Raw genomic sequence first — 16,937 nt, 5'->3', positions numbered from 1 at the left:
CAAAAAGGCTTACAAGACCCTCAAAAACCAATTTTCTCTCCATTTTTGTGTTCTCAGGCAGTAGGCGACTGAGATGGGCATTCATCTAGGCTGTCTCAGCGACACACTGTGGCTGCCGTTGCTGCTGCTGCTGTCTGTCTGCTTCACCCCCTGTTGCCAGTGCCGACCGTTCGGGATGGTTGAGCCCACCGTGAACGTGGTGGTGGTGTTCAGCGGTTCCGCTTACCAGATGGAGATCAAAGGGCGACTGAGCCGGGAGAACTTCCTGGACCTGCCGCTGGAGGTGAACCCTATCACTGTGCTGGTGAATAACACCAACCCTCGCGCTCTACTGACACGCATCTGTGACACGCTGGCTGCTAACAGAGTGCATGGAGTGGTCTTTGAAGATAACATTGGGTCAGAGGCCGTAGCGCAGATTCTGGACTTCATATCTACCCAGACGGCAGTGCCCATCGTGGGCATCAGCGGGGGATCTGCTGTTGTCCTGCATCACAAGGTCAGTCACTAATGGTGCCAGGCACCGAGCCATGCAAGTTTCTAGAGATGGCTCAATGATACATTTGACCGGGGTGTTTAAACTCTGATTTCGGTGGTTTCATGCTGAGATGAGAATTCCTTCAAAGTTCTTTGACACTTTGTATTAAAATGTATTTACAGTTTGCATCAATAATAGAAATTGGTCATGACAAAAAAAGCCTGTTGCAAAAAATTTTTTTAATTAAAATAAAAAAAAATAGGCTGGTCGGAATGCTCAAACAAACAGGGCAATGTTTTTTTTCTGGGGGGGATTTTATCCCCTTTTCTCTCCAATTTGGATGAAATGCCCAATTCCCAATGTGCTGTAATTTCTCATGGTTGCACAGTGACTCGTTACGATCCGGGTAGCAGAGGATGAATCTCAGTTGCCACTGCTTCTGAAACAGTCAGCCCACGCATCATAATGTGGCTTGCTGAGTGCGTTACTGCGTAGACCTAGCGCGTGTGGAGGCTAACGCTATTCATCGCAGCATCCATGCACAACTCACCACGTGCCTCACCGAGAGCGAGAACCACCTTATAGCGACCACGAAGAAGGTAACCCACTTGACTCTACCCACCCTAGCAACCAGGCCAATTTGTTGCTTTGGAAGCCTGGCTGGTGTCATTCAGCACTCCCTAGATTCTAACTCGCAATTTCAGGGGTGGTAGTTAACGTCTTTGCTTGCTGAGCTACCCAGGCCCCCAGAGTGATGTTTTGAACAGTGTTGGGGAGTTAACTAAAAGTAGTGACGCACGCTAATAACTTAGCTAAATTTTTAGGTAGCGTGACAATAGTTGAGCTTCACCATCTTCACTCCTATTGGTAGTCGCTGTGCGCTATCGCTCTGCATTTGCATAGTTCAACTTTTCTCAACTTTGACACATCCACATCCAATTGCCAATGGGCACTGTCACTCATGTCAACGGAAGTCACCAGCTCTCATTGAAAATTAATGGTCTACTGTCACTTTGTGGCGGTGAGTCGCTGTCAGTGTAAACCAGGCCTTAACCTTTCTTATTTAAAGTGAAATATTTAGTTAATTGCTACTGTTTATGACTATATTTCAATTCAGTTATATAATATATATATATATATATATATATATATATATATATATATATATATATATATATATATATATATATATATTTAATTTTATTCGTGTATATTAAGTATAAATCTATGTTTATTTCATGTTGTCACACTATTTATTTAATCCTTATGAAAATTAACCATGATTTTACTAGACGTACAATTATAATAACAATTAATGTGAAAAACATGGTTAATTTTGTGATTACTGGTTTTTCTAGCTACAAATACCATGATTAAACTATGGTAACTGTAAGTAAACCATGGTAATTTTCATAAGGGAATGCCACCCTAATTAAATATATAACTATCAGGTGTTATTATTTAATTTGACAATCATTGCATAATGAAATGATCTCAGCTGATTGTATCTAAAATATTTTCTTCTTTTAAAGTGATAGTTTACCCCAAAATGAAAATTATCTCATCATTTACTCACGCTCATGCCATCACAGAAATGTATGACTTTCTAATAAATTAAGAAAATCTAATCTCTGTTGGTCCTTACAATGCAAGTGAACGAAGACCAGACCTTTGAAGCTCCAAAAATCTCATAAAGGCAGCATAAAGTAATCCATAAGACTCCAGTGGTTAAATACATGTCTTCAGAAGTGATATGATAGGTGTGGGTGAGAAACAGATCAATATTTTTACCATAAAAATCCACTTTCACTTTTAAAATGTGAAAGTGAAAGTAAAACTGGAGATTTATAGTAAAAAGGGACTTAAAATTTATCTGTTTCTCACCCACACCTATCATATTGCTTCTGAAAACATGCATTTAACCACTGGAGTCTTATGGATTACTTATATGCTGCCTTTATGAGCTTCAAATGTCTGGTCACAATTCAATTGCATTATAAGGATCTACAGAGCTGAGATATTCTTCCAAAAATTTTCATTTATGTTCTGCAGAAGAAAGAAAGTCATACACATCTGGGATGACATGAGGGTGAGTAAATGGTGAGAGAATTGTAATTTTTGGTTAAACTATCCCTTTAAATAGCTTCAATGTAGTTTTTTGTAGCTTGTAGTGTAGCTAACTACTATTTAAAAGATTAATTATATAAAAGATCAATCTATGAATGGATTACTTAAAATTGTCTTGACATATTAAAATAAAAAAGTTGTTTTTTATTTTTTAAAACTTCACCCTTAACGAACGTTAATTGTAGAGACTGGTTTATTTAATAGGCCATTATGAATTCACCTGTGAATTCCATGTGAAGTAATTTAGGTGGGGCTTTGTTAAAACAATTCTTATTTTTATATGTTTAAGTGACAGGATACAGAGTCCCTGTTATGTAAACTAATGAAAAAGTCCAATTAAATAAAAATAGTCTGTCACTGCCGAAATACCCTGGGAAACAGCATTGAGCTCAATGATAATTTCTTGAAAACCCAACCCTGTTTGGCACAGAACTGGGGAAATTGTTACGATAATAAGAATCATCATTCATTATGTTATCATTATTTGGAGGCTCTATTGATTTCCCAGCCCGAAAATATAGTTTGCTGTTGGGATGGTATTCCAAAGTTTTTCTGCACAACAAACATAATTAAGCTTTAATTTGCCATTACACAGAGTTACATGAAGCAGATAGGAACTCTTCATTTTCCATATCATTAACTCTCGTTCAACACACAAGCAAAGAGAGAGAGAGAGAGAAAGAGAGAGAGAGAAAGCAAGGGTACAACGGATTTTTTGTGCCTTGTTTAGCACGATGGCAGAAGAAAAAACCTGAGAAGGGATTGAAACAAGATGCAAGGTTATTTGCAGTATGCCATTTGTTTATTTAAAAGGATAGCCCTAACCCAAAATTTTAAATTCTGTCATTTACCCACCCTCATTTTGTGCCAAACTCATATGACTTTCTATAGTGGAACATAAATACAGAATGTTTGGGACAGACAGCCTCAGTCACCATTCACTTTCATTGTATGAAAAAAACACTCAATGAAATTGAATGGTGACTGAGGTTGTCAGTCCCTAACATTCTGCTAAACATCTTATTTTGTCTTTTGCCTCAGAACAGGTTGAAATTTGAAATTTAAGAGACCAGTAAATTCAAATAGGTTTATTGTAACTACTGTATTGTAAACCAATTCAAGCAGACACCTTACTCATCTAAAATAGATTTGTGAAAGAGACCAATGTAGACTTGCTACTGGAAAACTATTATACATGTAGAGTTTTAATGAGAGTCCAGACGGCCAAACTACTCTCCTTTATGAAACTGTGCATTATTGCGGTATTTAAACCACTGCAGTGAAACAGTTTTGAGCTGCCCTTTGCTTCAATTCCAAATGGATCTGCAAAGGACAATAGATGATAGCCTGTCCCAGTTTTATTGCTTCTATGCAAATCACTATGAACAATGACAGAGTGCACCGTTCCACAAAATACATGTTTATAAAATGTTGTTTAGGGAAATATATGAAGCAATAAAATGGACTGCTGTCATTTAGTTCATGTTAAGAGCTGAAAATATTGCTTTGTTATTCTGTAGCAATATGTAGTATTTCAACATCTGACTGCATTTAGATTCAAAACTCATCATGCACTGAAGGCACTCAAGCAAAATATTCCTTGTTTCTAAAGCTAAAGCAATATATCTTGATATGAACGTATTTATTACTTAAATCTTAACAGGTAAATGGGTTTAGCCTTTTCCCCTTTATATGCTGTTTGTGTCAGTGCTATGACATTAATTTAATAGCTATGATGGAATAACTACACTATGTAACACAATTTTTGTTCCTGGGTAGTAAGTGTTATTTCCTAATTGCTTATGCCTCAAAAGTATAGAAAATGGCTATTATTCCCCACAAACTTTGCTTTTGTGACCAGGACAGTTATATCTATTTCCAGTGAGAAAACGGGCTAATTTGTGTCTTTTCGTTCACATAAAGTCAGAAAAAACAACATATGAATCCAAAATCCTACTTTATCTGTGGTCCGACAAAGACACCGACTTTGACCTTTGCCTCAGACAGCTTAGGGAAGAAGTCTTGAAGGTACTTGTGATTGGAGTTGTGTTGGCGTAGTGGGCTAAAGCACATAACTGGTAATAAGAATATCGCTGGTTCGAACCCCACAGCCACCACAATTGTGTCCTTGAGCAAGGCAATTAACTTATCTCCAGGTCGCTCCGGGGGAATTGTCCCTGTAATAAGTGCACTGTAAGTTGCTTTGGATAAAAGCGTCTGCCAAATGCAAAAAATGTAAAAACATTAATAAATACTTGAAGGCTGCCGAATCCTTATCTAGAGCTCTGACAAATTGTTTCATAAGGCCCAATTTGATGTGCAGTGGTGGCATCAGCACCTTCCGGGGGTCCACCAGTGGCTCCCACTTGATGTTGCTCCTCCCCACTTGACGTTGTTCCTCCCCACAGAGAACTCGGTCCGCTGTGGCCAGTCCCGCCTGTGGTAGTGCGCTTTGGTGTCCCTGCTGTCCCAAAGGCAAAGATAGCAGGGAAACTTGGTAAAACTGCCTTGGTGACCCATCAGGAATGCCACCATTTTGAAGTATCCTATGACCTACCAGCCATACTCATCATACTTCAAGGTGTCCAGCAAGGTCTTGATGCTGTTGTAATCCTCTTTGAGGTGCACCGATTGAGCCAGGGGAAGAGACGGGTACTTGTTACCATTATGGACCAGCACGGCTTTGAATATTTCTTTAGTATAAATACATGTTCATTTGGATTCATATGTTGTTTTTTTCTGAATTTATGTGAATGAAAAGACACAAATTCAAATTCCATTTTCTCATTGGAAATAGATACATTTCAAAATATCACTGTCCTGGTCACAAAAGCAAATTTTGTAGGGAATAATAGCCATTTTCTATACTTTTGAGGCATAAGCAATTAGGAAATAACACTTACTAACCATGAAAAAAAATAATAATAATTTGTTACACAGTATTATGTATCTATCTGTCTACTGGTCCGTTTGTCCATCCTTCCATCCATCTATCCATCCATAGTATCCATCCATCTATCCTTCCCTCCATCCGTCCTTCCATCCATCCTTCCGTCTGACCATCCATCCGTCCATTCATCTATAATATCCATCCGTCCATCCATCCATCCCTCTACAGCACATGATGAATCAATACATTATGACCCCTCACAGGTGAAGCGAATAACATTGATCATCTCTTAACAATGCCACATGTCAAAATCTGGGTAGATTAGATTGTAAGCGAACAATCAGCGAAAAAGGGCCAAATTGTTATGACCAGGCAACTGGGTCAGAGCATCTCTGAAACAGCAAGGCTTGTGGGGTGCTCCTGGTCAGCAGTGGTGAGTACCTACTGACAGCGGTCCAAAGAGGGACAAACCACAAACTGACAACAGGGTGTTGGGCGCACAAGGCTCATTGATGCATGAGGGCAACTAAGGCTATCCCGTCTGGTCCGAACTGACAGAAGGTCTTCTGACCCCTGTCTACTGTTGAAAGCGCCTACAATGGGCATGCCCAGTGGAAGAAGGTCGCCTAGTCCAATAAGTCATGTTTTCTTTTACATCACATGGACGGCTGTGTATGTGTGCGTCATTTACCTGGGAAAGTGATGGCACCAGGATGCACTGTGGAAAGACGACAAGCCGGTGGATGGAGTGTGATGTTCTGTGCAATGTTCTGGTGGGAAACCCTGGGTCCGGCCATTCATGTGGACGTCGATTTGACACGTGCCATCTACCTAAACATCATTGCAGACCAGGTACACCCCTTCATGGCAATGGTATTCCCTGATGGCCGTGACCTCTTTCAGCAGGATAATGCGCCCTGCCACATTGCACATTGTTCGGGATTGGTTTGAGGAATATGATGAAGAGTTCAAGGTATTGCCCTGGCCTCCAATTTCCCAAGATCTCAATCCAATTGAGCATCTGTGGGATGTACTGGACCGACAAGTCCGATACTCCACCTTGCAACTTACAGGACTTGAAGGATCTGCTGATAATGTCTTGGTGTCAAATACCACAAGACACATTTAGGGGTCTTGTAGAGTCCATGCCTCGGTGGGTCAGTGCTTTTTTGGCAGCACACGGAGGACCAACAGCATTTTAGGCAGGTGTTCGTACTGTTTTGGCTCAACAGAGTATCTATAGTATATATCCATCCATCCATAGTATCCATCCATCCATAGTATCCATTCATCTATCCATCCATCCATCATTCCGTTTGTCCATCTATCCATCCATTGTATTTATCCATCCACCCGTCCATCCCTCCATCCATCCATCATTCCGTTTGTCTGTCTGTTCATCCATCCATCCATCCAAACATCCATCCAGATTGTTGGGGAACAGAAATATTCTGTATTATTTAGAGGGCTTACTGAGATAAAAGTAGTTCCCAAGTTAGTGGGAAAATCTAAATAAATTGACAAAAACAAGCTTGTGATTACATAAAGGGATGGTTCACCCAAAAATGAAATTCTGTCATCATTTACTCACTCTCATGTTATTCCAAACCTGTGTGACTTTCATTTTCTGTGAAAAACAAAAGGAAATGTTAGCCAGAATGTTAGAAGAAAGAAAACAGAGGATGCGTAAATGATGACAGAATTTTCATTTTTGGGTGAACTATCTCTTTAAGATCTGCAATACCAACAGTGTCTACAAAATAAACTTAGTTTAGAATCGACACATTGCAGTATGTGTGACATGAATCCCCAGGAGGAGAGTTTTACAGGGTAGAATTACTATTTCATGCCTCTCATTATAAGCTGCCATTGGCAGGCTGGCATGGCGATGCCCAGTGGACGTTTGACAGTTATCACAGCTTCTGACTGATGAATGCCACCATTACACCAGATGGCCACCCTGCTGCCCACCTTTCCTGTATAGTACCAAAGAGAAACACCATCAGCCTCAGTCTCTGCAAATCTGGTAGCCAAATTCATTACATTCTGAGAACAGATTCTCAGTTAAAGGAATAGTTCACCAACAAGGAAAATTCTGTCATCATCGTCAATTTTCAAACCTGATCCACTGCCACTCTAATAAGAAGACATTAAAACATCTCATTTTGTGTTCTGCATTAGATATTCTTATGGGTATGGGATGACATGGCGGATAATAAGTGATAACAAATGTTAAATTTTTGGGTGAACTATCCCTTTAAAGGGGGCATATTCTTATAGCATTTTAGTTTTTATCTCTAAAGTCTACCTATAATATTAGTCATGGTTTCCAAAAACTGTCGTAGTTTAGTTTTACTTGACCACTTTCTACCCTCTATCTGACCCTTTTAAAATCAACATGAAACAACTTTCGCAACCCATTTTGCTTTCATAATGTAATGTTTTTCTAAGTGAAACGATATATTAATTGAGAAAAAACATTTATTTATACTTTTATTTTTACTCTGTGCTATTTTTGTTCTTACATTACACATTTTAATCATCAACTACTAGGTAACCCTTTATCCCATTTCTGAGCAATTACATAAATATTGTGATATATATTTAATATTTTGAAAAGGCTTAACAATATACAACGAGATACATTTTTAGCCCTATACTGAACAAAACAGTCATATGTATGGCTTGTTTGATTACCTTGAAAAACAAGGGTGAAAACAAAATCATCTTTAGATATTCATGACCACACCTCTGATCCGATACAGTGACCAGAATCCAATTTAGTCGACAAAAATTCATTTATTTGGACTGTGTTCATCTCTCAGGCCGTGTACAGAATCTAATCTTGTACGAAAGTGAGTGCTCATACGTCAACCATACGATGAAAATGAAATCATTGTGTTCCCTCTCAGTCAATCATGGATCAATGCGGCATTCAAGCTGTTTTTGACTATACACAAGGACAGAGAATGCAGAAGGCATTAACTAGTTTCAGGCATGAGAAAATGGAATGAAGAATGAACATATCCTTCACCAATATGACTTTATGAGTTCTAGAAAGAGTAAAATAAAAGTTACATTGATTCATTGGGTTGCTCTCAATATTTACTTTGCCCAGAAGCTCCTTGGTCACACACACCCACCCACCACACACACACACACACACACACACACATACATACACACACACATACACACACACAGCTATCATTATGAGGACTCTCCATAGACATAATGATTTTTATACTGTACGAACTATAGATTCTGTCCCCTAACCCTAACCCTACCCCTAACCCTAATCCTCACAAAAAGTTTTACATAAAAAAAAACAAAAAAAAACAAAACAGCATTTAGTATGTTTTTTAAGTGATTTAAATTATGGGGGCACTAGAAATGTCCTCATAAACCACATTTACAGCATAATACCCTTGTAATTACCAGTTTGTAACCTAAAAAAATGTCCTTGTAAACCACCTAAACCCGCACACAGATTTACTTTATCTGGGCGGAACACAGAGCCACAGGTCTTTCTGAATTGAACACAACTGTCTCTCTGTCTCTCTTACACAGAGAGAATTTCCCTTTGGAAATCAAGCATGCACAAGCATCGACGCTATTATATTTATATTTCGACTGGACCAGGGCACCTATAGTTAAGTAATAACAGGTGATATCAAGAGAAAATGAGAGAGAAAGAGTGAAATACAGTGTAATTGGGTTAAAAATATATTTATTATTTATGTATAAATGAGTTGATCAGTAAATATGAGCTGTCCAGAGTTATATGACCAAGGCCAAACATCAAATATGGTCTAAAAAATGAAAATTCATGTTGGTTTGCTGAATGTCCTGGCCGTTCTTTTCCTTGCAATAAAAAATGAATGGCGACTAGGCCTGTCGATCTTCAAAAATTACACAAAAAAGCAACAAAAAATTGTTTATAAAAGTAGTACATAGGACTTATGTATGTAATATTCCAAGTCTTCTGAAGCCATACGATGGCTTTGTGTGAAGAACAGACCAAATTTTAAGTCGTTATTCACTGTAAATAAGACACGCAAAAACCAATGACAAAATTGACTTGATTCGCCATATTTGAATGTACACGATTTTCCATATCGGTTTGGTGTGTTCCTCACACAAAGCTATCGTATGGCTTCAGACGACTTGGAATATAGCTCACAAGTTGCATTAACTATTTTATGGTGCTTTTGAATCATTTTGGGAGCTTCATATCACCAGTCCCTATTCACTTTCATTGTATTGTAAAAAGCGGTAAGGACATTCTGCAAATTCCACATTCCACATTTTGTGTTCCACAGAAAAGAGAAAGTAATTATTAATGGTTTGGAACAACATGAGTGTGAATAAATTAAGGACTTTTCATACTTAGGTGAACAGTCACTTTAAATGAAAATAAAATCTCAATTTTCAGAGCTTGAAGCTCAACAGTAGTACTCTTATACCGTATAGACTGACATTGTCAAATCCGTATATAACATGTCTGTTATCTGTGCCAAAAGCCTGATGGATTTACTCTCTGTTGGTAATACTGTGTAATACATGTGCAAAATATGTATATGCGTTAGTACGGCACAGGATCTGATGGTGAATTCATTGCGGTGTTTCTCTGCAGTGTCCGTATGTGGTGCTGATGAGGGTGGTAATCCTTTCCAAAGCCCTGCATTTAGATACAGCATATGATGTCAGCATGGGGGGAGGGGCCTGGGGTAGAGGGGGGAGGAGACTGAGCCAAAAGGCAGAGTTGCCAAGTACTTTGAGTCATCAGCAACATGCTGCAATACACACTTATTGACATATGCACACTCGCACACACACAAAGCCAGTTTGACTTCATACTAGAAATAAATAGGTGGGAACAAATATGTAGATAGATGACATTCAAAATGACATAAGCTTAACGTATTCCCCCTGACAATGCTTTATCATTACTGTTATCATTATTATGTAATACAAATTAAGATTGCAGTCTGTTGAGAGGCGTTTAACATCACAACATGTGTGTTTGCCAGATTGTGTTGTTGTCCCATGTAAGTCATTTAGTAAATAATAATTTAGAAAATGTTTTTCATATATATACTGTATATATAAAGTGACTTATGGTATGCTTGCTACAGTAAAAAATAAATGTTCAGTGATGGGCACAATGGTGATGGTTAATGGCTCAAACCAACAACCTTCTGGTCACTAGCTCTGAGCATGCTGCAGTGGGAAGCCAGCCACAAGCCTGGAAATGGCAAATAACAGCTACATCCATGGGTTAAATTGGGATTTTAAAAAGTGGGGGAGCCATAATATTTAGTGGAGATTCTTGTAGCCTAGAGGAGATCTGGATTATGTGACTGTGGTGACATTTCTGCAAAATGATATAGATATGCTAAAAGTGAGTTAATTTTTCTCCCAAACAGATGAGGCTTTTTAAGGTTAATGTCTATCGGGTTTTAAATGAACAAAAGCTACCTCCCTACCCCAAATCATAAATCTAAATCTAACTGGCAGTGTCATAAAAAGCAAGTGTGAAATGAAAAACGCAATTGCCGAAGCAACCACAAAATTTGGAGGTGTATGAATAGATTCCGGACATACTTCATCCAGAGATGTAGGTATTGACCCATGGCCCGAGTATATGATGTAATAACAACAGCCGCAAAAATAATCCAATCTGGTTTTGTTAAACAAGCACCATTTAAAGGGTTAGTTCACCCAAAAATTTAAATTTTCTCATCATTTACTCACCCTCATGCCACCCCAGATGTTTATGAACACAAACGAAGATTTCTAGAAGAATATCTCAGCTCTGTAGGTCCATACAACGCAAGTGAATGGTGACCAGAACTCCAAAAGCTCCTAAAAGGAGATAAAGTCAGCATAAAAGTAGTCTGTACTCCAGTGGTTAAATCCATGTCTAGAGAAGCGATATAATTGGTTTCAGGTGAGAACAGACCAAAATGTAACTTTTTCACTGTACACCTTGACAACAGTCTCCTTGGCGATCATGATTTCAAGCTCCATTAAAAGTCCTATAGTGCCAACAAGTACTCTGTACCAACACGTTCTCACTTCCAAGGCATCAAAAACTGAAGCTTGTGCAAGAGCCCAGCGCGTCAGTCTACAGACACCAAAAGTGCCCTCTGGTGTCAGTTTCTGACACAACCGGCAAGTGCGTTTTCTTCAATGAGAAACCTTTGATGTCAACTAACTGATTCGATATGCATCAGAATTTTAGCATCGTTTAATTATACGTTGGGGTACAATTTTCTCATCGTGAAATACTGTATGTTGGGGGAATGATTTTCATTTTATTTTAAATCAGCAACATTTATTCACAGTGGTTAATATTTAATCTGTTGTTTATCTGTCTGTTTAATCTGTCTGTACCCATCATGCACTGCTGAAGTCACCCGTTTCATTCCGGGTGTATTCCGTAACACATCCTGCACAAGTTTCATTCTAAAATATTAAATTATTTGCGCCTCTAGTGTTGTGACACGGGTTTGACATCAGCAACCATATCATTGGCTCTCACGTATCTTGTGACCGGTTGTGACGAGCTCAAGTTCAGTTGTATTCATTTTTGAATGAGATATGCTGGTAGAATCAGGATGGCAGTGCCTTTATGGAGGGGGAATATTTTCACAGATTAAAACCTTCAATTTCACTCTGCTACTCACACAATGCAATCGTACGGTTTGGAATATTATTATAGTGCATTTTTAAAAATAAATTATCGTGACTGTACTTGATCTGTTTGTTACATCTTTTATATGGTTGATAATTGGTTAGGTTTAGAAATGGGGTTGGGTTAGTGGATCTAAAATATTAAAAATTATTGTATAATGTAATATCACACTAATGTATTTATAAGTATTATAAAACATTGAGGTTTGGCACATAAAGTAATATTCAAAGATTGATAACGGACACCAACATTTTCTCATTAAAACAATGGAGTTTCTCACCATGACAATGAGAGGACACCAGTGGGCACCTTTGGCATTATCATGCAGATGTGGACGGCTTCTGCACAAGCGTCAAAATTGGACACTTAGGGAATGAGAACGGGTTGTCTGTGCATGCATCAAGCATTTGGAAGTTTAATCGAGCTTGAAATCATTTTGATCTGTTCACACCCAAAAACCAACTGGATTGCTTCAGAAGACATGGATTAAACCACTGGAGTCTTGTGGATTATGTTTATGCTGACTTAATCTCCTTTTTGAAGCTTTTGGAGTTCTGTTCACTATTCACTTTGTATGGACTTACAGAGCTGAGATATTCTTCTAAAAATCTTCGTTTGTGGTCTGCAGAAGAAAGAAAGTCATACACATCTGGGATGGCATGAGGGAGAGTAAGTGATGAGAGAATTTTCATTTTTGGTGAACTATCCCTTTAAGCACAATAAACAACTTTCATGTTATATGCATCACTTACAGTTGAAAAAATTAGTTAAACTCACAGTTCCTCACAAATCCAGCGTTTTGAACGTGACGTCTCCTCAGCTCCCGAGGGATTATGGGATTGTAAAGTGTCCAGTCGATCCGTGCTTCTGAATCTCACCGGAAATAGTGTTTCATCAGGGTATTTCTCGCTTACTGTTTTATGAATACTGAGGATTCTGACATACTACCTCATTGGCATACTGTTTTTGGCATACTACATAGTAGGGAAGTATGAATACTTGGACGCAACGACAGTTTGAGTGATTATGCACGCTCTCAGGTTTACTCCCTCCAACACGCGTGCTCACGGTGTCAATCAAACATGCACACACTCAATCTCTCATAAGTCACTTATCCCAGTGCCATTTTGTGTGAAATCAGATATGTTTGTCCCAATACCAATAATAACAACAATAAAAATTAAACCTTCAAAAATAGCACTGCGTCTTCACGCAGTTGCTTAATAATTAGTGATATGCGTTACATCAAAACACTAGATGAATACTAATGATTTCTCACTGGAGCAGATTTTTAGCTTGTTATAGGTATAGCTCTCTTGTTGTGTGTGTGATGCTCTCATTGTGTTTACTGGTTGCAAGTTTGACACAATTATATTTGATTGTGACAACAAAAGTATTCATAACTGCTTTTAATTCAAATAAATGTTAGCATTTCACAATGAATGTAAACTGAATGCAATTTAACAGTGTGGGACATTAACATATAACTGCAGAATATAACTTGCTAAAGTGTGGCAAAGGGCTCTTCAAAAAAAATATCGGTGATCGGATCATATAGGCTGAACATAGTGTTAATATATCGGTTATCGGTACCAGCCCCAAATGTCTTAACCGGTGCACCACTAATCCTAATATGATGAGACAGAATACAGTTAAAGCACATGTGCAAGTTTTTCATATATTCATAAGGAATGTTCTTAAGAGATTGGCATTGGCAAGATTTTCTAAAAAAGTGAATGCAGCTTCCGGTTTCTGCCCATACAGTATATAATGTAGCCTGTTCAACAACTCATTATCAGTTATTCATTTTCATTATCAATAACAAATTCATTCATTGACCGCATTTACAGTAAATTCACACCATTCTTCAGCCAGTGTCCATATTCTTGCTAAACCTTAATTCCAAAAAGAGGTTAACATGCTCTTTTACATACAGAAATATACATAGTCTACATGGCAATCGTGTTCTCTTTTCCCTCTATTCTCTTCTGCACCCTCTTGCCATTGATTATACTGCATTTTAGTATCTTAGTCAAGTCATTTGTTTTTATTTATTTCCTCAACAGGAGCAGATGAAGAAAGAGGCTGAAGTATGAACTGATGAAAAAAATGTACAGCAGTTTTAAATATGAGACAGTTGCGGTGCTTTCAAACATCTGTATACTAATTTAGCTGTTTTAAGGGCGGTAAACTATAATCACTCTTCCTCGCTCCAAACATTTGCTTGACATATTACATACCGTATATTACACCTGCCCGTATCTCCTTGGTCTTAAAATAAATGTATTATGGAAACATGTAAATAGGGCTATAAATAAATATTCTGTAGCAGTGGATATCCAAAATGAAGCAAACATTATAGTTGTTCACATAAACGTGCTCACTCATTTATTACTAAATTCAGTCAGCATCACGAGAGTCAAAAAATCAAGTCAGCGCGCACTGGGAAACGTTTGTTTGCATGCTTGTCAGTTTCTGCCTTTACAAATCACGATTTATTCCTCACTTTTGACGTAGGACCAAATCCATGAAATTTAGGATCAAATCTGATTGTACGTACATTATGTATTATAAATGAAGCCCCAGGACTCGTACCCCACACCTTTGCATCACAAGTGCAATGCTCTCTCAAGTGCAATGCAAAGCTACTGCACAATTTGATTATGTTTCAAAAAGTTGTAAAAAAAAAAAAAAAAAAATATGGTTATGTTAAAATGGATAACCTTATAAGTCATGCACTATAGTAAAAATATTTTGATTTCATAAGGTAGCATTGTGTGAGGAACAGGGTGAAAGAAAGTGTTTATGAACTGATAATCTGCTCATTTACTTATGTAATATAAGTAGTTATTTTAGCGACGAGCCAAGTAAAAATCAGTTTGCCAATGTGTAGGTATAGTGTAGGTAAAGACCGTCTAGGAGCTGTGAGCCATGCCCCAAAAGCATAATAATCCATGTCAAAACCCTGTTGTATTAATACTATATTCATATTTTTGCTAGAAAACCAATCAATCAATCAAACATGAATAACACTCACACACACACAAAATGGACTGGAGCATACAGGAAAATAAAATGGATTGAAAACAAGATGCCAATTTATTCCTTTGCTGAACCCAATTTAACCCCTGGCTACATCCAAATAATTTTGCTTGGAGTTCATTGACAGAATCAATAACTTAAAACGATCAACTGACAGCTACTTGCTAATTTATACATTTTTGGCATACTGTTTCAGCCTTTTTAGAAATTAGCCTCTACTGATATGGAGCTAATTGAGGAGATCCAAAAAGTATTTTGATTGAAACAGCATTTAAGGCTAATACATATGTATATATATATATATATATATATATATATATATATATATATATATATATATATATATATATATATATATATATATGTGTGTGTGTGTGTGTATATAAATGGAGGACAGACTGGACCAAATAGGTCATTATAATGATAAATATTAAAATTGGTCCTATCAAAATTTTACAGCCTTGGAAATTATTTTGTTTATGAGATTTATTGTTTGAGTTTCAGAGATTCTGTATAGTTTCATGAAAAAATGCTTGTTATTTTGTAATGGGACCAACTTATTAATATCTAACCTATTATATTGCCTATAACAGTTGCAAAGCATTCAAGCATTGTGATTTTTGGAGCATTTAAAGGGGTCACTGAACAGGATCCTAATGAACAGGCTTACCCTACTTTCTCAAAGCTTTTGTCTGAAGGACAACATTGTGTAACATTGAAACTCCCTCTCAGGAAACAGTTCAAACAATATGAATATCCTTTCATGGTATCAGTCTGCCTTCACCTTCTAGATAAAAACTCGGTCAAGTTGTAGATAAAAACTAGGTTCAGCTCCCACATTGATCTAAAATGATGAATGATGTTTGTAGGCTACACACTAAATTTAATCTAAGATCAGCCACTTTACTTAAAGGAATATTCATTTATTTATTTAGAAATATTTATTTTAACTTGCCCTTTCTTTTCTTTAAAAAAAAAAGCAAAAATCTGGATTACATTGAGGCACTTACAATGGAAGTGAATGGGTCCAATCCGTAAACATAAAAAAACCTCACTGTTTCAAAAGTATAGCAACGAGACATAAACAATATGCATGTTAACATGATTTTAGTGTGATAAAGTTACTTACTAACCTTTTCTGTGTAAAGTTATTCCCAATTTTACAACTTTATTGCCATGACTATGTAATGTCAACAAACTTTAAAACCCTAAAATGACTCTAAAAATGACAATTTATACAAATTTACAGCTCAAATAATACACACGTTTTAACACAAGATTTAATATAAGTGCTTTTCTAAAATTATAAGCTTCACATTTCTGTCTTACTTTTGTTTCTTTTGCATGGACTTGATCATTGTGGAGTGGTGGTGGTGTAGTGGACTAAAGCACTGCACTGGTAAGCGGAAGGTTGTTGGTTCAATCCCCACAGCCACCACCATTGTGTCCTTGAGCAAGGCACTTAACTCCAGGTTGCTCCAGGGGAATTGTCCCTGTAATAAGTACACTGTAAGTTGCTTTGGATCAAAGTGTCTGCCAAATGCATAAATGTAAATCATTGGGCCATAGCACCTGGATTAACTGAGTGCAGTGATTACCTCTTTTTGAATTGTCTTTAAACCCTCCAAAAATTGGTCCCATTCACTTCCATTGTAAGTGCCTCACTGTAACCTCAATTTTTGCTTTTTGCTTTTTTTAAA

The 16,937-nt window shown here is 37.5% G+C and overlaps 1 protein-coding gene across 1 annotated transcript in view; it reads left to right on the top strand.

Moving 5' to 3' along the window:
- LOC127451111 (glutamate receptor ionotropic, NMDA 2C-like) overlaps positions 1–16,937 on the top strand; it is a 118,972-nt gene that overhangs the window by 37,009 nt on the left and 65,026 nt on the right. The window contains exon 3 of the mRNA XM_051715542.1: positions 58–499. Within this exon, the coding sequence (XP_051571502.1) occupies positions 74–499 (426 nt within the window). The 5' untranslated portion in view covers positions 58–73. The remainder of the gene's footprint in view (positions 1–57; positions 500–16,937) is intronic.

This window comes from Myxocyprinus asiaticus, chromosome 14 (assembly GCF_019703515.2).
Source record: "Myxocyprinus asiaticus isolate MX2 ecotype Aquarium Trade chromosome 14, UBuf_Myxa_2, whole genome shotgun sequence".
Classification (NCBI taxonomy): Eukaryota; Metazoa; Chordata; class Actinopteri; order Cypriniformes; family Catostomidae; genus Myxocyprinus; species Myxocyprinus asiaticus.
This window is presented reverse-complemented; position numbering and strand designations above follow the sequence as displayed.